The sequence below is a fragment of the Dipodomys ordii genome, unplaced genomic scaffold (genome assembly GCF_000151885.1).
Source record: "Dipodomys ordii isolate 6190 unplaced genomic scaffold, Dord_2.0 Scaffold94, whole genome shotgun sequence".
NCBI classification, from domain to species: Eukaryota; Metazoa; Chordata; class Mammalia; order Rodentia; family Heteromyidae; genus Dipodomys; species Dipodomys ordii.
Genome location: NW_012267310.1, coordinates 9,190,366 through 9,213,044, shown reverse-complemented (window position 1 = coordinate 9,213,044; position 22,679 = coordinate 9,190,366). Strand labels below are relative to the sequence as shown.

Below are 22,679 nucleotides of genomic sequence, written 5' to 3'. Positions count from 1 at the left end.
TAAGACTTTTGGTGAGGGGAGACTATCTACTGTGAAAAATACACTCATGTAAAATGGCTGTTGCTAAAAATAGAAACTATAGAGTGGGGAAAATTCATACAGGATAAACTAGTTCATCACATAAAAGAATTTTCATCTTTTCCAAAGAGGATGGCCTGAACGGTATAGTATTTATAAGTAATTAAATTATTAATGATGAGTATTGCCAGAATAGCTAATAGTAGACCTCTTCTAGATTTTTAAAAATCTATTCAGGATATTTTTGAGATTTTTGACACTCTTTGAATATATAAGAAGAAATGTGATCATGTGTACATAGCTATTGAGCTATTCTGATCATCTGCTGCGATTATCCTAGACATACATGAGTTATTGCAAATAAGGGAAACCATGGGACCTGTTTCTTTGGGTGTGGCTTACTTCACTTAGTATGATTTTTCCCAAAAAAAGAAATGTGATTAAATTGTAATTATATATATAATTTATACATATATCAGCCCTTTAAAGCACAGATAATTATGTTAAAAAGAGTCTTAGGAAAGGCAAAGAATATCCTTAAAAAACTATGATGACAAAACAAATGGGTGATGTCATTTTGGTAGTAGTTACAAGCTAAATTAAAACAGATATGGAGCCAGGTGCTGGTGGCTCATGCCTATAATCTTAGCTACTCCGGAGGCTGAGATCTGAGGATCGCGGTTCAAAGCCAGCCCAGGCAGAAAAGTTCTTAAGACTCTTATCTCCAATTAACCACCAGAAAACTGGATGTGGCACTTTGGCTCAAGTGGTAGAGTGCTAGCCTTGAGCTGAAGAGCTAAGGGACAGTGCCCAGTCCCAGAGTTCAAGCCCCGCAACCAAAAAAAAAAAAAAGAAAACCTGAAGTGGCACTGTGACTCAAGTGGTAAAGCACTAGCCTTGAGCTGAATTGCTGAGGGACAGCACTCAGGCCCAGAGTTCAAGCCCCATGACCGACCATAAAACAACAAACCAAACAGCCGTAGGAAGACCTTAAAGTAAATGTCAGCCCCCAAGTTGGCATCTTTTATACATAGCCGTGCATGTAGAAAATTTCCAGTCAGTTTTTTCAGTGTTATTCTTTGCAATGACTGTATCTGTAATGCTTTAGCCTTGCTGTTACATCAGCGAGCAAGGATGGAGAGGTTAGCAAAGCAACTGAAACTTGAAAAAGAGGAACTAGAGCGACTGAAGGCTGAAGTTAATGGTATGGAGCATGACCTGATGCAGAGACGACTCAGAAGGGTCAGTTGTACTACTGCCATCCCCACGGTAAGTGATCCACTGGGATGTATTGATAAGGACATGGGTACATTGTATAGGCCGTTTGTTTCTCTGTTAGGTTGTTCCTGGCCATTTTTTTTTTGTCCAACAATGGGTACAAGACTTACTTTCAGTAAACCTCATCAATATTTTGAAAGACTGACAGGAGAGTGGTATCTCGTTTATTATAAGTTGCTTTCTATCACAGAAAAGTGAATTTTTACCAATAGTTTTATAAATTATTCTCCATGTACTCTTTCTTCTAAACACACAATACATAATTTTTCACACATGCATTTTTCTAAGTACTTCAGGTAAAATGAAAGAATTTTGAAGAAGTTGTACAATATCTTGAGGCAGTTTTGTTAAATGTGATTGTAGAAACAAGATGATAATATTGACTGATAGTCATTCAGGGAATTGCTCCTATACAGAGATTTGGTTAATTTATTTTTGATGTATTATTTAATGGTTATGAATTCTGATAATCTGACACACCTCTGAAAATTCTAAAATGTCTCCTAAAATCTAGTGGCTTTTTCAGCCTTTTTATTATCCATCCTCTCATTGCAAGTTTCAACACTGATTTTTCCAGATTTTTTTTGTATACAGTTAATGAGTATTATACTAGGCTAGGTAATTAGTACTACCTGCCAGTATAAAATTAGACACACCAGCAGGTAACTATATTATCCTGTAGTGTGTTAAGTGCTGTATATGTACACGGACAATGAGAGAATCCATACACTAACTGTTTCTGAATATACTCTTAACAGTCCTCCTGGAATGCCCCTCCTAAAGACCTGTGTTTATACATCCTGTCGTTCTTCAAGCTTACTTGCCCTCTACTTTTTCCATGTAGCTTCTCCTCCCTTGTTTAAATTCAAGGTAATCTCTCACTGAGAGTTTACTGATTTAAGGAAGTAGGCAAATGCATCAGTTTCCCTGCAGTCAGCATGACTTTAACTTTTCTCACAGAGTCGTTTTCATCTGAGCTTTCTGACTTTAAAGGGGGAATCTGTGAATTTCTTGAAATTATATGCAGTTTCATTTGTGAGATTATATAGGATGTGAATGTGTAGCTTTCATTCGGTTTTCCTAAGGTTACTAGATTGAAAGGAGTGAGAAACAACTGCCCTACAGGACAGATAGTACTGCTACAGGCAGAGTGCAAAGGGGAAGGCCTTTTTGAAGGAAAAAGAACATGAAGTAATGAAGGCTTGAAGGTAAGATAGAGTCTTACATTTAGGAGGCAGTGAGTAGAGTTCCCTGGTTTAAGCATGAAATTTCTGATGAGTTTACAGAGGTTAATGTACATAGAAGAAGAATAGAGGCTTAGACTTTGAACAGTTTTTCAGTGTGCTACTCTTGAAAAAAAGTACTCTGCTAATAACTGGGAACCAGTGGAAGTTTTTGAGAAAAAGATTCCCGATAAACAGGCATATTCAGTGAGTCAGCTTTTTTTTTATTAGTGACTGTCCCTTAGTTTAGTCATCATTAGAAGGGAGAGTTTAAATTATATAGTCACTTAGAAAAATACAAACCAAACTGAAAAGTGATGTTCATTGAATGGTATTTGGGGAAAGATGCTGAAGCCTGTGACTCATAAGGGAACCCTTGGGTAACTATAGAGCATTAAATGAATCTATACCTTAGAAGTCATATTATTTAATGTAAACCTTGTTTAGCAACTACTTGCTGTGTGATAATTACTGCTTAAGTAAAATCCTATTGATCTTTCTCAAATTCAAAGTAGAACACTGTTTAAGGTAGTAGTGGGTTGTTGCCTCAAAAAAATCTAGATCTTAAGTTGGACTTTTTATTGAGTCCTTTTTAGGAAAACAATGTTGATAATCCTGCTGTCATGGATTACATAAAGGTATACATAAAGTAGATAGAAAAGTATAATGAGCCCAGGTGTAGACAATCCTCCAGCTTCAAAAATTTACAGTTCATGTGGCTGATAATCAAGACAAAGTGTTGGAGTAGGCTTTTGAATGAGTGGTGAATCTCAGTTTTCCAATGCTGTGTCACTGGTAGATCCTTGGATAAGTAACATTCTTTTCATGCTTATGTTTTATGTATAAAGTATGTGTGAGCTGGGTACCAGTGGCTCATGCCCGTAATCTTAGCTACTAAGGTGGCTAAGCTCTGAAGGATCTCATTTTGAAGCCAGACTAGGCAGTAAAGCCCATAAGACTATGTCTCTGATTAACCAGCAAAAAGCTAGGCTGGAGGTGTATACAGTTCAAGTGGTAGAGAGTACCAGCTGTGAGCAAAAAAGCCCAGTAAGTGTGAGGCCCTGAGTTCAAGCCCCAGTATCAGCAAAAGAAAAAGAATGTTTATTAGAATTGCTTAATGAAAGGGCTGGGAAGGTGGCTCAGTGGTAGAGCGCTTGCCTTGCATGCCTGAGGCCCTGGGTTCGATTCCTCAGCACCACATAAGCAAAAAGAAAAAAGCCAGAAGTGGCGCTGTGGCTCAAGTGGTAGAGTGCTAGCCTTGAGCTGAAGAGCTGAGGGACAGCGCTCAGGCCCAGAGTTCAGGCCCCACGACTGGACCCCCCAAAAACAAACAAACAAAAAAACTAAAAAAAAAAGGAATTGCTTAATGAGAGTGGAATACACATCTGTGATCACAGCAGTGAAATAACCTTTTAAAGATAAGCACAAGTGTGAGATATATGATAGGTGCCACCCCCCCCAATTTGCTATTTACAAAGCATTGTATTAACTACTATAAAACATACCATCATTAAAGAGATATGGCTCTTAGACATATATGTGTGTGTGTGTGTGTGTGTGTGTGTGTGTACACACACACACATACATACACAAATCTAGAGAAAATGTGAAAGTGTTGACCAGCTAAATGGTAATGATACAAGTATTTTCAGAGTTTGGAGATAAAAATGTTAGCCTTTTGCTAATAAGATACAAAGACAATATAATTTCATGGAGGAGGGGAATATTTTTAATCTTACCTTGAAGGGTAAGATTTTAATAAGAAAGCTGCCATTGTCCCTATCCAGAAGTTACTTCCACCCTCTCATCTTATTCTTAGTGGATTTTTTTTTTGTGGTCATGGGGCTTGAACTCTGGGCCTGGGCACTGTGCCTCAGCTCTTCAGCTCAAGGCTAGTGCTCTACTACTTGAGCCATTCCACCATTTCCGGTTTTCTGAGTGGTTATTGGAGATAAGAGTCTCACGGACTTTCCCTGCTAGGGCTGGCTTTAAACCACCATCCTCAGCCTCATGAGTAGCTAAGATTACAGGTATGAGCCACCGACTCCCAGCTTTTGAGTCCCAGATATGTAATTTGGGGGCCAACAAAGAATATCAATGGTCTTCAGAGTGCCAAAACAGTTGACTTATGGTATTTCCCCACCTTGTAAAAAGAACTAATAATTTTTCATTTTGCAATGTTAGATATAAACATCTGTTACCTTAAAAACCTAAATTTGGTAACTCTTGAAATCCTAGATTTCTAAAATTGTGTGTGTGTGTGTGTGTGTGTGTGTGTGTGTGTGTGTGGTGTGTGTGTGTGGTGTGTGTGTGTGTGGTGTGTGTGTGTGTGTGTGTGTGTGTGTGTGTGTGTGTATGTTTGCTTGTTTGTTTTGCTGCTACCAGGGCCTGAACTCATAGAGTTCCATACTTGGCGTGCTTGCTTGCTTGTGGCTGGCATTATACCATTCGCTTCACTTTTTGCTGGCTAATTGGAGATAGAGACACAGGGATTTTTCTCCCTGGCTGGCTTTCAGTTATAATCTTTTGTATCTCAGCCTTTTGATTAGCTAAGAATACAGATGTGAGGCACCAGCCCCCAGCTAACTGAGAAGCAATGACAAAGAACAAGAAATCTTATCAACTCTGCGTTCAGTGTGTTCCAGTGGTTTTTGTTGCCAGCACATATGTAGTAGCCTGTTTACTGTAATGCATATTTTCATACTGAGTTATAGAGCTTCCCTACTCAGGGCCATCATGGCTGAAGCATCTCTTTTTAAATGGCTCAAAATATCTAGGAAAGCTCAGCCTCTTCTGCTTCTGGACTATCACAAAAAATAGGTTCTTTTTACATGTTTGTATTAGTATAACATCGTTCTTCAGACCTTTAACTGAGTGCTTTATCTTTTCTTTTTTGTCGGTTGTGGGGCCTGAACTCTGGGCTTGGGCACTGTCCCTCAGCTCTTCCGCTCAAGGCTAGTGCTCTACCACTTGAGGCACAGCGCCACTTCCGTTTTTTTTTCTGTTTATGTGGTACTGAGGAATCAAACCCAGGGCCTCATGCATGCAAGGCAAGCACTGTACCACTGAGACACCTTCCCAGCCTGAGTGCTTTATCTTTGAAAATTCTCAAGTATATGTTTTAAACTACTTTAGTATTGCTTAATAATTAAGGGAAGCACATTATACATTATTGTCACATAATTAGTTTACTGATAGGAATGAGAAAATATTTTAAAGTGATTTTTGTTGTTCTCTTGGCAGTCCAAGGGATTTTAGCTCAAACATTTTATTGTCATTTTTGGAACTTCTGCTAACTTCCTGCTAATTTTTTTCTGGTTGTGGGGCTTAAACTCAGGGCCTGGGCACTGCTCAAGGCTAGCGCTTTACCACTTTGAGCCATAACGCCACTTCCCCTGCTAATGTAATGGGCATTCCAACTCACTCTTACAATACCTCCTAAAGATCTTGTATTTTTATAACTTAATATAACCTTCCTGTTCATTTTCCTCACTGTTAACATATTTAACTTTTGCCCCCAAAAGCATTAACAGAATAGGATATTTTCATGTAATAATAAAGTATTTAACATTTTACTCCATATAATTGAAACCAATCTAGTTAATGGAGTTAATCCCTGGGATGTGCTAAAATTTCAGTACCCATTCCTCTAGAATCCATGCACTGGCTTTACTATTTATGTATATGCACAGTAAGGAATAAAGAAGGAAAGGCTTCCAAAAAACTTCCTTGCTCCATTTGGCTGACTCATATGTGTTCCTGAAAGGGCTAAGAAGTTTGGTGGGCTTGAAAGCTTGCAATAAGCAAAGCTGGAGAAAAAAACAAACTCTATTTGTGCCTGAAATGTTTATGTACAATATTAAGCACTGCCTTCAATCTAGGAAAAAAGAGAAAAATATTTCTAAATGAATTAATATGTGAGACTTGTATATAAGTCTTGGCCTATTCCAGTCATTGGATTTATAACTGTGAAAATTAACTTGTCTCAGTTTTATCATCAACAAATCGGTGTGGTGTATGACATTACTACCTACCTCAATGAATTGTTTAAAGAAAGAAGAGAATCCTGGTAAAATGTGCTTGAAACTATCACTAAAATGAGTTGTCATTTTTACCAGGCTAGACAAATCTTAAACCGTAGACATTTCTTGTTTGAAATGTTGGTTCTCATGGTTTACCTTACATGAAAACATAAGATATTCTCTATAGTCAGTGTTTTAAATGGTCTTTTCTGATAGAACATAGTCCAGAAGTATAGCAAGCCACTATATGCAGCTTTTGTTTATTAGAAGCTCTGTTGTTGTGGTCCCCATTTGACTTGATTATTCCTTTAAAAGCATAACATATAAGAATTCTTAAATATGTCCTCTTATGGACTAAGGCCATATTCTTGGTAATACCCAATCAGAACAAATAACATGAAACACAGTTTTTAAGTGTTGGGCTTGATAACAACTTTCCCACAATTGCTATTTTGGGTCCTTTCTTACTAGCCTGAGGAAATGACAAGATTGAGAAGCATGAACAGACAACTCCAGATAAATGTTGACTGTACATTGAAAGAAGTTGATCTCCTTCAATCTAGAGGTATAGACTTGATTATTTGGTAAACCATAAAGTAATAGTGTGGTTTTTAAAGCTGCTTAACTAGCAATAATTTTGGTTTTTATAGATTTAAAAGACAGTTTTTATCCATTATAAGATTAAGAGATTCCCAAATCCCATGGTCATCCATCATATTTAGGGAGTTTGAAAAGTTAATTTTACTTTGGCAGTTTCATCATTTAGTTCTTAGCATTTAGACTGTTCTATGTTGTTACTTTAAATTTATGTTTTAGTCATTTAGTGGATACATTTTATAAAGTGATAGGTTTTAAATTCCAAGACAGTAGAGTTTATATTATGTGATAGTCATCTAAAATAATAGGGATCCCAAATTAGAATTCAGTGTGCTACTTTTGGGTTATCTGTTGCATAACAATATAAGAATATAATTATAGTGTAGTTCCTTGGATTTCTTACAGAAGTATGCTACGGCAGCAGCTGTTTTAACTGATTTTCATTCATTCACACAGAATGCCATATTAGCAACGGCCTTCATTTCTTTTGGAAAATAGACTGTTTCCTAAGTTGCTGCACACTGTTGACTAGTAGATGACATTTCCATAAGAAACTTATTTTTAAGTTTCCAAGGCAGGGGCTGGGAAGGTGGCTTAGTGGTAGAGTGCTTGCCTTGCATGCATGAGGCCCTGGGTTCAATTCCTCAGCACCACATAAACAGAAAAAGCCAGAAGTGGACGCTGTGACTCAAGTGGCAGAGCATGCTAACCTTGAAAGAGCTGAAGGAGAGCGCCCAGGCCCAGAATTCAAGCCACACTGCCGACAAAACAACAACAACAAAAAAAAAAAACTCAAAAAGATTCCAAGGCAAATCACTATAAAAGTATAAGGACTTTGAATTAGATATGGATAAGATTAAGTGGGAAAAACAATGGCTTTTAGATTCTAAAGAAATGAGACACAAAATTACTGATCAATGTTCTGCAAACATACCCACCTCTGTTTTTGAAAAGTTTTAGTGAAGTAGTAGACACACCCATTTGTTTACATATTGTCCATGGCTACTTTTGTGTTTCAAGGACACAGTTGAGTACTTGGACCAGGGATTATATTACAGGCCACAAAGTCTAAAATATTTATTATATGGCCTGTGAAATAAAGTTTGATGACCTCTGCTTAGCTAATTATGGATGAATACAGTTTATGTAAGATAATGTGGACCTTCAATTATAGTCAAATATTAAAATATTGATATATTAGTTGAATATGTAGCTCAATGGCAGTGTGATTGGATTGCCTAAAGTATACAAGGCCCTGAGCTCAATCTCCAGCATGATAAGGATAAAAATACTATTATATTCATATTCTGTTACATTAAAGTTGATGTGTAGTTTAAAACATTCCGTTTTTTAAAACGACTTTCCCCCCAAATCCCTATACTTACTGTTCTTAATTATGGCCTAAGAGAGCTTCTGCATTGCCATTTTTAGGCAAGATAAAAGAGGTAGGTAAACTCCAAAGATAGGGAATTATCTGAACAATATAAACAGGCAAATTTGAATGCAACAGTTGAGCTATGCAGTCCAGGTCCCTTGGAAGTTATTTTTAGATGCCTAGTCACTGTATAGCCTACTAGTTTTAAACAGTAAAAGGAATCAGGATGCAGGATGTAAAGCTTATACAAGCTTTTGCATCAGGTTTTTTACTTGTGTGGTCTGTAAGCAAAACAAAAGACACTAGCTGAAACATTTGGTTAAGATATGTATAGCATGTCTTACAGAATCCAGAAATTAGAACATCACTTGTACCTTCATAATTGAAATAGATAAGCAGCATTTTAAAGATAAAAAATCAAATTAATTCACCAAATAGCATTGTGACTTCCATGAACTATAATAGTTTTTTAGAAAATTCTCTTAAAATAATAGAACATATCCAACTAGGATAAAGCATTTGTAATAGGACCTACAGAGGAAACCATTATTAATGTTTCATAAGCAAGGCTTTTAGAATGTACTTGGCAATGAGCTCTTTGTAAGCATTTCTTAATCTCGTAAGGAGTGCAAAGATACTTACTAAATTCCACACCTTAGAAAACCTTATATTGAGTTTTTACCTAATTTTTGTTGGGGTTCAGCTTGTAGATTACATGTAAGTCAGTGCATGGATTGAAAAACAGCTGAAGTGTTTTCTTTAATAAGGAAAAGTTTTGTTGGGGAAAACAATCAAGTTTAGAAAACGAGAGATTTGATATAGTTAAACTGTGAGTACTATATGGCATAAAGCATGGGTACAACTGTAAAGCCTATTTGGATTTATGTAGAATAAGCCTAGTACAGAAGTGAAAATGGACCCAGAATTTGCACTGTATCCAAATTAACCTTGGAAGAGTCACAGTAGGGTTAAGGAGTGATCAGTTTAAGAGGTTAAACTTTGTTGCAATTCTCAGTGATTGTATTATGTATTCAAAAATAGGCACATTGTCAAAGCCTGTAGATAACATTTAACATGAAATTTAAGATTTATTTTTCTTGAAAATTGAAATTTATGAGCTGCTGATATTTCACATTTATCTAGACTATTTGATATCTCAAAATATAATTTGATAACTAATGTATATCTTTGGCTTCTAAGATGAATTTATGATAATAAATTTATGAAAGTAAGCTGTCACTATTTTCTTATGGCTTGTTCATTAAATTAAAACAAGCAGAACTATAAGTCAGCAATTCTTTCATTTCCCTTCAAATACCCCATGTGCCTAATTCTGCTGAAGGAGACTAATTTTACTGTTAGGATTATTTCTCCTTCAGGTAAGACATTGTAGACAGATATTAGTGTGGTTAGATTTGATTTTTAAAAACCTTTTCTTACAGTGATAAAACAATTTCAGTGGGAAAAGGAGGATAGTAATAATGAAAATATTTTCTCTTCTTACATTTATCCTCTTTTTTAAAATTCAAGTAATAAGACAAAGAATCTTACTCTCTATATTTACTTTATAGGAAACTTTGACCCAAAAGCCATGAATAATTTTTATGATAACATAGAACCTGGCCCAGTTGTACCACCAAAACCATCTAAAAAAGGTGAGTATGGATCTAGCACAAACATTGGAGAAAATAAATAACCAAAATTTTGGGGATTTCATATAACTATCTGAAGAATATTGATGATATTAATATGGCCATACTGATGGTTTCCAAATTTTTATTTTTAAAAACATTAAAATAACTCATTAACAATGACAATTTAGATGGGATATATTTTTAAAAGAAATTAAAGCAGTATGTCATATAGTTTACATTATGTTTTATTCAGCATTGTACGAACTATAATTCTAAAAGATAATTCTTGCAAAAACAGTCCGAATTGTAAAGATGCTATACCAAAATAAAAAGTTAGATCTACAGATTTTCAGGCAATAGAATCCTGGTACATTTCAAAAGATGAGTCTTAACAATTATATAGAACTCCCTATTTCTTCATTAAGGGTAAAATAAATCCTTCATAACAAAGGTTTGAATGAATTATTTTCAGATACTCAGTATCAAGAAGTGATTCTATAATAAAGGCATCAAATGGTTAATTAGAATCTCAGTATCTTTAAACTTAATTTCAATTAAATTTACATGTTGAGTCATTGAATGTAGATTTTGCCCCCTTCTTATTAATAGCCTATATTGTTTTATAGTCATAATTCTAAAGACTGAATTAAAGTTACGTATTTTGTGTTTTAAAGATAGTTTAATCATGAAGACATTGAGTAGTGGAAAATGCCTTAGATTTAAAGTAGTACTTGAGAGCTGGATGTGGTATTGCTCATCTGGAATCCCAGCTACAAGGATACGGTAGAATTGAGGCCCAGTCTAGCCAAATACACAAGACACTATCCAAAAAATTACTAAAGCAAGAGAAGGTCTAGAAGCATGGCTCAAGTATAGAGCATCTGCATAGAAAGCACAGGTAATCACTCGACTATATGATGATTTTAATTTCAGAATATTTAAAATGTATTTAAATAATGTAACTTGATCTGCTTCAGAGTGCTTTACATTTTGTTTATGGAATTTAACACAGAATCAGTTTTCTAAAAATGTTACAAAAAAGTCTTAGTGATGACTGCTAAATTTGGCAACATTATGGAGTTTCATGCTCAAAGCCACTGGGTTGTATACATATTGATCACTTTAGTGTTTTGGGTTCATAAAATGTGAGCTTTTAAACTTGAGTAAGTGGGATGTACTGGTGACCACCAGTCATGGAGGAATTGTCCTTTTATGGAATTGTGTTGAGAAACTGAGAGCGGAGGACCAAGTTAATCAGAAATGGTAGACAATTTATCTGTCACAGGCCCAATACAAAAAAAAAAAAAAGACATTGTTATTACTCAGGAAATTGCAAAGTTACAGAAGTTATCTCATAGTAGTAGGAGATATAAGTAGGACTTTGAATGCTTTAAATGCTTATTTAAGATGGGAAGATCTAGCCTGGAGCCAGTGGCTCACGCCTGTAACCCTAGCTACTTTAGGAGGCTGAGATCTGAGAAGCGCAGTTCAAAGCCATCCTGGGCAGGAAAATCCATGAGATTCTTATCTCCAACTAACCACCAGAAAACCGGAAGTAGCACTGTGGCTCAAATGGTAGGGTGCTGCCTTGAGCTGAAGAGCTGAAGGACAGCGCCCAGGCCCAGAGTTCAAGCCCCACAACTGGAAAAAAAAAAGGATGGGAAGATCTAAAATTCCACTATAAGAAGCAAACAAAGAACAGCCCACCATATTGGAGTGGGATTGAATGGGATTTCAGGACAATTTTTTGCCCAGGCTGACTTCAAACCAAGGTCCTTCTGAGTAGTTGGAATTACAGATGGAAGCCACAATATATGGCTCCCAATTTCTTAAATATGAATCAGATGTTCAATATGTAGACTATATAAATAGTGCTAGCTCCCATATAAAGGGAATACTTGACTCCTATCCCCAAGGAGTTTATACTATGCATGTACACAATGTTTGTTGTGTGTGCCAATCTTGGGGCTTGAACTTGGCCTATATGTTGTCCCTGAGTTTTGTTTTTCCTTTTTATTTTATTTTTCTCAAGGCTAGTGCTCTACCACTTGATCCACAGCTCCACTTCTGGCTTTTTGGTAGTTTATTGGAGATAAACTTCTGGCTTATTGGAGATGAAAGTCTCATGGACTTTCCTTTCCAAGCTGGATTCAAATCTTTGATCCTCAGATCTCAACTTCCTGAGTAGTAGGATTACAGATGTGAGTCACTGGTGTGAAGCTCACAATTTTTCATTAAGACTGGATGCCTTGTAAAATCACATCTATTTCATAAATAATAAAACTTAGTTTTTGTCAAGCTAATTCAATTGTATGAAGTCAGACTTGTTTTATGCTAAGCATATTATTTTTGGAGGCAAGGTTTTCTGTATATCCCAGATTGACCTCAAACTAGAAAATCTACTTCCTCAGGCTCTGGTGTGCTGGGATTGCAAGTCAACCACTACGTTTAGATTTATTTTGTTTCTTAAATTAAATCACCTTTAAAAAATACATGTAATGCCAGGCGCCTGTGGCTCACGCCTGTCATCGTAGCTACTTAGGAGCCTGAGATCTGAGGATCATACTTCAAAGCCAGTCTGGGCAGGAAAGTCCGTGAGACTCTTATCTCCAATTAACCACTCAGAAAACAGGAAGTGGCACTGTGGCTCAAGTGGTAGAGCACTAGTCTTGAGCTGAAGAGCTGGGGTACAGCGCCCAGGCCCTGAGCGCAAGCCTCATGACCAACAACAACAAATAAATATATCTGATTTAATGCAGATTTATTTACAGTATCATTCACTTTGAACATCAGTAAATTGCTACTAAGACTGGTTTATTGTTGAGTAAATATCTTGGAGTTATAGATATACTCTAGAATCCACATGGAATATGGAAGTGTAGCAGAGTAATAAGGGTGTTAGATAGGGACACAGAAATGTCTTTGGATTGGACTTTGCTGTTAAGCAATACCGTGTACCTGTGTGACTCAGCAGGTCTCTCTAGGCCCTCACTTGAAACTTATATAGGAGTAAGAGCACTCACCTGATGTTGCAAGACCTGAGTTCTGCTCATATCTAATCTGTGCACTACCCAGAGGTGATCTGTTCAAACACTTGCCTGTGTATCTTACAAAGTTTTTGTCAGAGTCAGCACGTGATGCTATACAAGTTCTTCACAAATAGAGCTTTGCCTTATTCTTTTGAACCTAAAGAGTCACTTACTCTGATAAAGGAGTTAAATTTAAGTCTGTAAGCACCATGCTTCGAATTCTGGAACCGTGATTTCCCAAGGTGGGTTAAATTAGGGAATTACATATGGTCTAAGAACTGATTAGAAAATGCAAGAAAGAAAGAAAATCTTCTTTCTTTACTTCATAAAGGCAAATAATATCTAAACTGAAATATTTTATCTAATACAAAGATTTGCTTACCAATAACCTATTAGGTCATAGAAATAATATTCTATCAAGACTTTGGGATACCTGCAGTTTTTATCTATATTGCAAAGTATCTACTGGTCGGCTGCAAATTCAGGTAATTGGAATTCATGAAATGATTTAGAATATATGTTTGTTGGTAATTGTATTTTGAGTTGTTTCTGCTCTTAATTTGGTTAGATTTGTATGTGCACTGTATCTTTTTTGTGAGTTTATTTTTTTTGGTGCTGGTCCTGGAGTTTGAACTCAGGGTCTGGCCACTGTCCTTGAACTTTTTTGCTCAAGCCAAGCATTCCACCACTTGAGCCACAGATCCACTTCCAGGTTTTTGGTGGTTAATTGTAGTTAAGAGTCTCATGGACTTTCCTTCCTGGGCTGGCTTAGAACTACAATCCTCAGATCTCGGCTGCCTCGGTAGCTATGTTTACAGGTTTGAGCCTGTGATACCTGGCTGTGTAGTGTATTTTCAGCCCATTATTTTCTATTTACTGTTATTCATAGTTATTGAAGTGTAACCTCCTAAATACTGATTTTTTACATTGACATTTAATTGCTATTGTTGGATTAGTTCCCCATAACCACTAAAAAGTGGAAATCTAGTGAAGTAGGGCATTTTCCCAAGTAATCAGGAAGGATTAAAAAGGTTGTAAAAGCCATTACTCTATGTAGGTTGCAGAGCAACATGAAATGTAGTACTTGCAGTTCAGAGAACTAAGGTAACATGAACAAAAGAAAAGGTAACCACACTCATCTGTGGGTTACATCAGCGATCCTTGTGAGCATCTACAGTCTAGCCGAAGAATGACTTGATTGCACCTAATTGGCTTTGCTTCTTCTTATGCAGACTCCTCAGACCCCTGTACCATTGAGAGAAAAGCCCGAAGAATTAGTGTGACTTCCAAAGTACAGGCAGATGTCCATGACACCCAGGCAGCAGTTGCAGATGGTTTGTACTTCTGTGTCCAGAGTTTGTGTTAACCTGTGAAGAGTTACCATAATGAAAATCCCATCTTTACTTTTTGCTTGCAAAATTATGAGCCACATGTATAATTCACAGTATTCTAGTAGCTAAAGTAAAAAATATAAGAAATATAAAATTCATTATAATGTATCTTATCTAATATATATAAAATATTTCAATATGAAAAAATATATAAAATTTTTCATAAGTTTTCAAAACTGGTGTTACCTGGTATTTTCTTTTGTTTTGGTTTTTGGCTTTTTTTTGGTCCCAGTTCTGGGGCTTGAATTCAGGGCCTGGGGTGCTTAAGCTTTTTTGCTCAAGGCTAGCACTCTGCCATTTGGGCCACAGCTCCACTTCTGGCTTTTTAGTGGTTAATTGGAGATAAGAATCTCATGGACTTTCCTGCCTGAGCTATCTTTGAACCATGATCTACAAATCGCAGCCTCAGGGTAGCTAGGATAATAAGCATGAGCCACCGGAGCCCTGCTTAATACTACATTTGGTACTTTTTTTTGCCAGTCTTAGGGCTTGAACTCAGGGCCTGGGTACTGTCCCTGAGTTTCTTTTGCTCAAGGCTTGCACTGTACCACTTGATCCACAATGCCATTTCTGGCTTTTTCTGTTTATGTGGTACTGAGGAATCAAACCCAGGGCTTCATGCAGGCTAGGCAAGCACTCTATTACAAAGCCACATTCCCAGCCCTACATTTATACATTTTAAAGCACATATCAATAAGGACATATTTCAAGTGACCTATGCAGCCATATTGAAAACTTTTAGCTCTATGGTAAGAGTAGAGAGAAACTTCTCATTGATAAATCTTCTTTAGCTTTGTCCTGGCCTTCAGTTGAAATGATGTTTCTAAAAATAAGGTATATACTTGAGTTTGTGCAAGTATTTTACTTGTACTTTCTTGAATTCCCCCTAATATGCAAAGAGCCCATCCTAAGAACAAACAAGGCACAAAATCCTTTCTCTTTATCATTGTCACAGTTGTCATTTTTAAATTAAATTTTCTAAGAATTTTTCAAAATTTTAGTTACATACTTTGAGCAATTTGACTTCTGTATTCTAATTTCTATTTGTGGGGCTTTTTATGGAAACTTAGTCTATAATCTATTCCAAAACATGAAAGGAGAAACATACTTCATTTATATATAAATATGCATATTTTGAGCCCTGTAGAAAAGAAAAAGAATGGCTTAAGTTTTAAGATACGCCACAAAAAAGAAAAGATGGACTACCTGAAAATGCAATGAGAGTAGACATCTTAAAATAGGAATTCTGTATGATAAAATGAATCATGTCTGTTTTAGGTCCAAAAATAATTGTAATTAAAGTACCTTAAAAAAGTATACTTTCAGGGCTGGGAAGTTGGCTCAGTGGTAGAGTGCTTGCCTTGCATGCCTGAGGCCCTGGGTTCGATTCCTCAGCAAAAAGAAAAAAGCCAGAAGTGGCGCTGTGGCTCATGTTGTAGAGCACTAGCCTTGAGCTGAAGAGCTGAGGGACAGCGCCCAGCCCAGAGTTCAGGCCCCACAACCGGACCCCCCCCAAAAAAAGTATACTTTCACTAAGTAACTCCAGGATAATTTATTATTCCATATTAAATTATCATAGCACTAAACAGTCAAGAATCCCCAGATGTCTTGGATTAGTTAGGTTAAAAGAGGTTTTGGATTTTTTTCAGTTATTTATGCAATTTAAAAAATAATTCAGTTTGAGCCAGGTGCTAGTGGCTCATGCCTATAATCCTAGCTACTAAGGAGGCTGAGATCTGAGGAACACAGTTCAAAGCCAGCCCAGGCAGGAAAGTCCGGGAGACTCTTACCTCCAACAAACCACCAGAAAACCAGAAGTGGTGCTGTGGCTCACGTGGTAGAACACTAGCCTTGAGCTGAAGAGCTGAGGGACAGTGCCCAGGCTCAGAGTTCAAGCCCCATGACTGACAAAAAAATCAGTTTGAAAAACCTTTTCATGTTGAAGGCTACATTTAGAATTGACATAGAAAGACAGTATAACAGCTAGGAGTTTAATGCCTTAATTTTTCTTACTCTGTAATATTCATGAAATATGTCATCTAGGAAAGGATAAATTGAGTTATTAGGACTTGTATATATTTTAAGGTATATTTTGCTTTGAAAAGACAGACTACTATATAAGATCTTTTCTATAAACATTCTTTCCTTAAAGCAGAAGACTTTGTTCCATACAAGAAAAAAACTATTAAATCTACATGTTTTCAAGTCATAAAGCAAAAGATAGGTGGTGATGGCAATTGAAATTGGCATTTAAAGCAAGAGAAACAAGCATCTCTCTCATTTGTAGTTATAGGAATAAGCCAGAGAATCCAGTAATTTTCTGTCATATGGTAAAACTAGGGTCACCTACCTGATTGGAACCAAGTCTTATCATGGGGTAAAGTTCAGGGTCTAAACCTCAGTTCTCTTTACCTCTTGGGAAATGTTCACACTAGCCATTTGTCACAAAAGACAAATTGATAAGCCAGAAGTCACCTAGTTAATTTTCAGTGGAAGGTATGCTCAGCCCTAAACAGTTAACTGACAAAGGTTCCTCAGATCTCAGTTTCTTTTGTTACCTATTTGGAAAACTTGCTTACCTTAGATCTTAATCACATTTTAAGTTCATAGTGAGGGTTTCCAGGGGATTCTGTCAATCTCCTGGCCTTGCCCCACTTTTCTAGGATGAATTCCATCTGGAGAGCTTTAGCCTTGTAGTCACTGGCCCTCTTCTCAGTAGGGATTGTTCCCAAAAGGGAACGGGATTTACAAATTAACTAGCAGAGCCGCAAAAAGAATGAAGACTTCATAGGAACACAAGTTTGAAGGTGTTTTTTTTAATCCTAGAGATCAATATAAGGTTGCCAGTATTTGATATTGCCAGTTAGAGACAATTTTTCAAAAACTACTCTGTGAAGGGTATTTTTAGTGCCATCAAGGTTATATACACAGTCTAGGATTAAAGTCTTATATTGAATGAATTTTAGCTTTATGAATAACTATAGAGTCTTTATCTGTTAGAAGCTATGCTATTTATGAACCATTCGTATAAATGGCCATCATTGGATTTTGGAGCTTTAAGGTCTCATAGTAGAGGACACATTGCAAAAGATAAACTATAGAGTGGGTAATACTATAGGAAGGAGAAATCAAGGTAGGCTGAAGATTGTCAAGGAAATCCTATGGAGGAGATTAATTTAACATGCTATAAAATAGCTTTCATTCTTACAGCTGTCTAGGATAAAGCATAACTGTTCAGTATTTATGAATATTGAATTAGGAAGGCAATTTCTTCTGAACTTGTATCTATCCTCTTCTTACACCAAGAAAATCAAACTGCTTAGAACAAGGTAGATCTTGTATATTGTAAAGTTTCTGTTCATTTGTGCTATTCCAGTCAATGCCTTTGCCAATTGGTTTACCCATTTAAATAAGGTAGGAGTATTCTCCCTTGCTGGTGGTCATTTTTTCATTTCAGTTTAGATCATACTTGAGAATAAATTTAATCGATATTCCCTTCTCCTTCAATCCTTATTCCCCTCAGAGCTTCTAAGTGGCGCCAAACAAAGTCCTCGGACACAACCCCGAGATGAAGACTATGAAGGGGCTCCATGGAATTGTGACAGCTGCACCTTTCTCAACCACCCTGCACTGAATCGCTGTGAGCAGTGCGAGATGCCACGGTACACTTGAATTCAGAAGAGTCTGCACCAGGTTGAGAGTGATACTTTGAGCACCCACCAGAAGAAAAGGAAACCTTGGGAGTCTGTTCACCTGCCCAGCCTTTTCATTTCCGATTGCATGCGGGGGGAGGAGGAGGAGGAATGGCACTGGGAGTCAATGTGCTCACAAAAGGAAAAAGAGGGAGGGTTTTTTTTGTTTTCTGTTCTTGTTTTTGGCTTTCTTAACTCATTACAGAGTGAGAGAAAGAAGGGGATACTTGAAACTGGGAAAGGATTCACTCCTGAAAGAATGTACACAGGGGAGTCAAGAGCTCTTCTGTTGAATCCCAGTTGTTAAAGTTATTGCTGAGTGGCCCGTACTTTTTAAAGTGGAACTTTGTATTGTGGGATGAAATGTTACAGTTTATGCAGACAAACTGTGAATTCCAGAGCAGACTTAACATGGTCACCGCTCTTTGGAAACCAAGGCTCCCTGTGCTTCTTCCCAGCTGCTTCCTATAAAGAGAAGTACAGGAAAAAGCACCTAGAATGTGGGTATTTTATCTTATTTTTTTGGCAAAATAATGAGGGTTTTTTTGTAATTGCTGCTTTTTTCAGGGGTAATTTCAAACACACGTACATACATAAATAAGATGTTTTAAAATGTGATTTGTAGCAGTCAGGAATTGGGCTTATCAGGCACATAGGGGGAAAGTACAATCAGAGGGGGTAAGTTCCCTTGGCTTGTACAATGGTTCACTGAGCTACATCAACACTGGTAACTAAGACCTACTTATGCCGCATAAAAGGCAGATTTTTAAGTTACTGTATGCTTTTATTAGGCCCTTAGTTTTAAAAATAAACCCTTACAAACTATGATTTGATAAGTGACATTTTCATAAAACTGTGCTCGACCAATAGCACAGTGAATGTATGCCAAATACCAGTCCATTCCAAAATTAGTTTGGAAATCTTGAGCTCAGATGTGGTTCTTAAGAAATGTTTGCAGTCCATAGGGCCCTTTTGTCCCTCCTTTCAATTTTATGATGAATTCATGATGTTTACAGCACAGATAATACTTTGTGCCATAATCCTAATTTAGCTGAAAAAAGTCAACATGAGCTGTTCAGTAAAGATTTATTTGCACATGTTAATAAGCCAACGTGAGGGAAATTAGAGTTGGCCTGTATCATGTAGCACACTGCATTATTTGAGCAAGAGAATGCTATGAAATTAAGAAATCCTATGGGGCTGGGATTATAGCCTAGTGTGTACAAGGCTCTAAGGTTGATCCTAAGCACTGCAATATATATCAAGAAAATAATGAGTACAGAATACTTTGAAACAAGCAACCTTTTAACCTTAACATTACTACTTTAAGAAATCACTGGATTTGCTTAATGGTAAAGGATTATTTCTTAAAGAATTTTTGGACTGAACAAATGAATTATGTGACTCATCGGGATGGATCAATGGAAAAAATTGCTACTAGCACATTTAAGTTCTCTGCCATTGTTGAATTTCCTTCTTGGCTCAAAATGGGATTATGGAGTCCCCTCCATTTTGTTGAGTATAAATAAAGAGCAATAAATTTGATAGGTTTTCCCATTCTGTATAATTTTATGTAATATTCTAAACTTAGGAATACCAGGTTTGCCCCCTTTTCTGGCTGTGTACACACACATATATAAACATGCACTCTTTGTGCAGTCATTGTATTCTAATTTAGCAGTAAACCTTGACAGACCTGGAAAAACAAAAGCTGCACTTAATATAAGCATAATGAAACCAAAGGTATAACTCATCATCATAGCTTTCCATCAAAATCATAACTTTTTACACTGAGTATAGCTTTGAAAGCATTTTTTTCATGTGTGGAAAACTCCCCAAAATATATACACTTGTTTCCCCAAGTAAACCTGGTTAGATAATTACACTGATAAAACATCTTTCATACAACAACTGTGGAAAAACTGTGAAAATTATGGTGAGAAAGACAGATTTAAGAGCATCAGCCTGGAAATGGTATTCTTCAGAGGCTTTTATAACACTGGTTTCTGTCCATCACCAATAACAGTCTAGCGGTCCTACTATCCTGTAAGATGCGTTTGTATTGTTTCATATTGTGTTAGTGATGGTCAGCCCTATTTGGTGTCATGAGACAACTTGGGGGAGATTTTATACACACACACACACACACACACACTCACTCATACATACATGTACACTGCTCCGTATTCTTGTGAAAAGGTTTACCAGTATTCATAGTGATATGCTGAAGTGGCAGCAGTTATCTTGGCAGTTGTGAATTGAAAATGAAAGTAGCATGTCTGAAAACAGTCTGATGCTTTATTAAAACCATGTAGATGACTTAAAACTATTGCATGACAATACATCAAGGTAAATAAACTGTTATCATACAGTAGATGCATGGTTTCAAGCCCTTTGATGACATATATAGTCTACCATTGCTTTCACCTGCCAGGAAAAATGAGGAAATAGTGGATCTGCTAGGTGTGGAGGGTGGGGTATGAGAAATCAGAGATTGACTTTAAGGAAGTTTTGTACACATTACTTTTTAATTGTGCACAGGTTTCATATGCCACTATTGGCTGCATTCAGTTTGTAAAAATGAGTAAAATAATTTGACACTGATAAATTTGATATATTTAACTGTGTCCCATATGCTTTTTGCATAAGACCAGTTTGATTAAGAATTCACCCCATTTTCAAGGTGCTTTTTCAGAAGGATCTCTTGTCAGATTGGTATGCATAAGCACTTGGCATATAAGTGGTGGATATAAAATCGGGTGATTCCTGGCTACAGAGTTGCCTCTGCTCTTGGATCAGTTAGTATACTCCTGTTCTTGTAAGAGGCTTGCTTTCTTAAAAACACTAGTTTGGAGTATCTGGTATTATATACATTTTACATCATTTCACTGTTTTATAAACTGGGTTTTTAGAAAACACATTTGTCATCGTGTTAAAAGAACATTGCCCCTTAAATTTGGGACTTCTTAAAAAGTGTAAAGTGGTAATAGAGGAGCAGAAACTTATAAGCATTGTATATTGTTTTGATATTGACCTAGTTTGGGAGAAAGTAGAGGCAAGGGATTTTAAAGAAATGCATTGTAAAAATGTAGTTTTAGAGCAGATTAATGATGGTGGGGGAAAAGTGTTGCTAATTTGCTTATTTCCCAGAACAAATGGGAAGTATAAGCAGTTTAATTTTTAAGGAGCTGGTCTCAACTTTAGTACTTTTGAATTATGAATGAAATCGATGTTTCTTTAAATTTTGTCAGTTGCTTTATCACAGTTACCTAGGGTTCATATCCAACTTTTGTCCCAACTCCATATTATGTAGTCTTTTAAAAGGTAATTGTAATGTCTTTCTGACAGTATAAACAGAAAGCAAGAATATAAGGCATAGAAGAATTGTCCTTTAAAAATATCAATGATGTATCCTGGAATGTGAAGCTGACCCTTTATAGTTATAAATTGAATTATTTTAATATTGTACCACTGTTAGATCTTGAGTGAGCCCATGTTACAGTGTGTGTGTGTATCTGTAGAAAGAAGAAAATGACTATTAAAATGTTACTTTTAAAAATCTGAATTGGGCACCACTGCCTGTGTTGCACCACTACTGTATCTTTTTGAAAGAATTAACAGTATTTTCCTATTGTGAAAGTTAATTCTGATGTTTTCACATTCACTAGACTGTTTTTCTGTATTATTTGCATCCCCAAATATTTAATACACATAGATTCTGCATGGCTTGGGCATTCAGAGATTTAGAATGATGACTCAATTTTAATTTCTAAAGCCATGAAAAGTTGCTTTGAGACTGAACAATTCTGAATTCTTATTTATAAATAACAACACCCACTGTCCATGTTTCTTTCCCTACTGTAAAGGAATTGATCAGTTTCTTCATTAAAGCAGCAAAAACTTATTAAATCTTGTAAATACCATGTGTCTTTTAGATTTCTGTGTATGCTGTGAATGAAGTTATTTTGAAATGAAATTGTACAAAGGCATTTTTAAAGGCTATGCATGCATCGTACCTCCAAACAGTACATATTCAGAAAGTCAAAGATTTCTGCAAAATAAATTAATAAACTAAAGCACTACATTCTGTATCTTTTCTGTGTAGATATAATTTATAGAATCAAACTAGTTCTTGTTCAGACATTTGTATTTCTGGATTAAGCACATTTTGCTTTATTAGAACATGCAGTAATGATAGATTTGGGAGAAGTATTAAGTGCATATTACTCTGGACGATTTCGTGAAAATGTGTATAAGCAGATTTTATATAAGTGGAAAAATGTTAGGAACTTTCTTATTCCATTTAACATTATTTACAAAAGGATGAACAGTTTGCTCTTTAAAAATGTCATCAGGGCACCAATGGTTCATGCCTATAATCCTAGCTACTCAAGAGGCTGAGCTCTAAGAATAACAGTTT

The 22,679-nt window shown here is 36.4% G+C and overlaps 1 protein-coding gene across 1 annotated transcript in view; it reads left to right on the top strand.

Annotated features, from left to right (window-relative positions):
• Tab3 (TGF-beta activated kinase 1/MAP3K7 binding protein 3) overlaps positions 1-22,338 on the top strand; it is a 56,147-nt gene extending 33,809 nt beyond the window's left edge. The window contains exons 5-9 of the mRNA XM_013026526.1: positions 1,127-1,287; positions 7,013-7,106; positions 10,085-10,168; positions 14,409-14,510; positions 18,091-22,338. Of these exons, the coding sequence (XP_012881980.1) occupies positions 1,127-1,287; positions 7,013-7,106; positions 10,085-10,168; positions 14,409-14,510; positions 18,091-18,239 (590 nt within the window). The 3' untranslated portion in view covers positions 18,240-22,338. The remainder of the gene's footprint in view (positions 1-1,126; positions 1,288-7,012; positions 7,107-10,084; positions 10,169-14,408; positions 14,511-18,090) is intronic.
• The last annotated feature ends 341 nt before the right edge of the window (positions 22,339-22,679 follow it).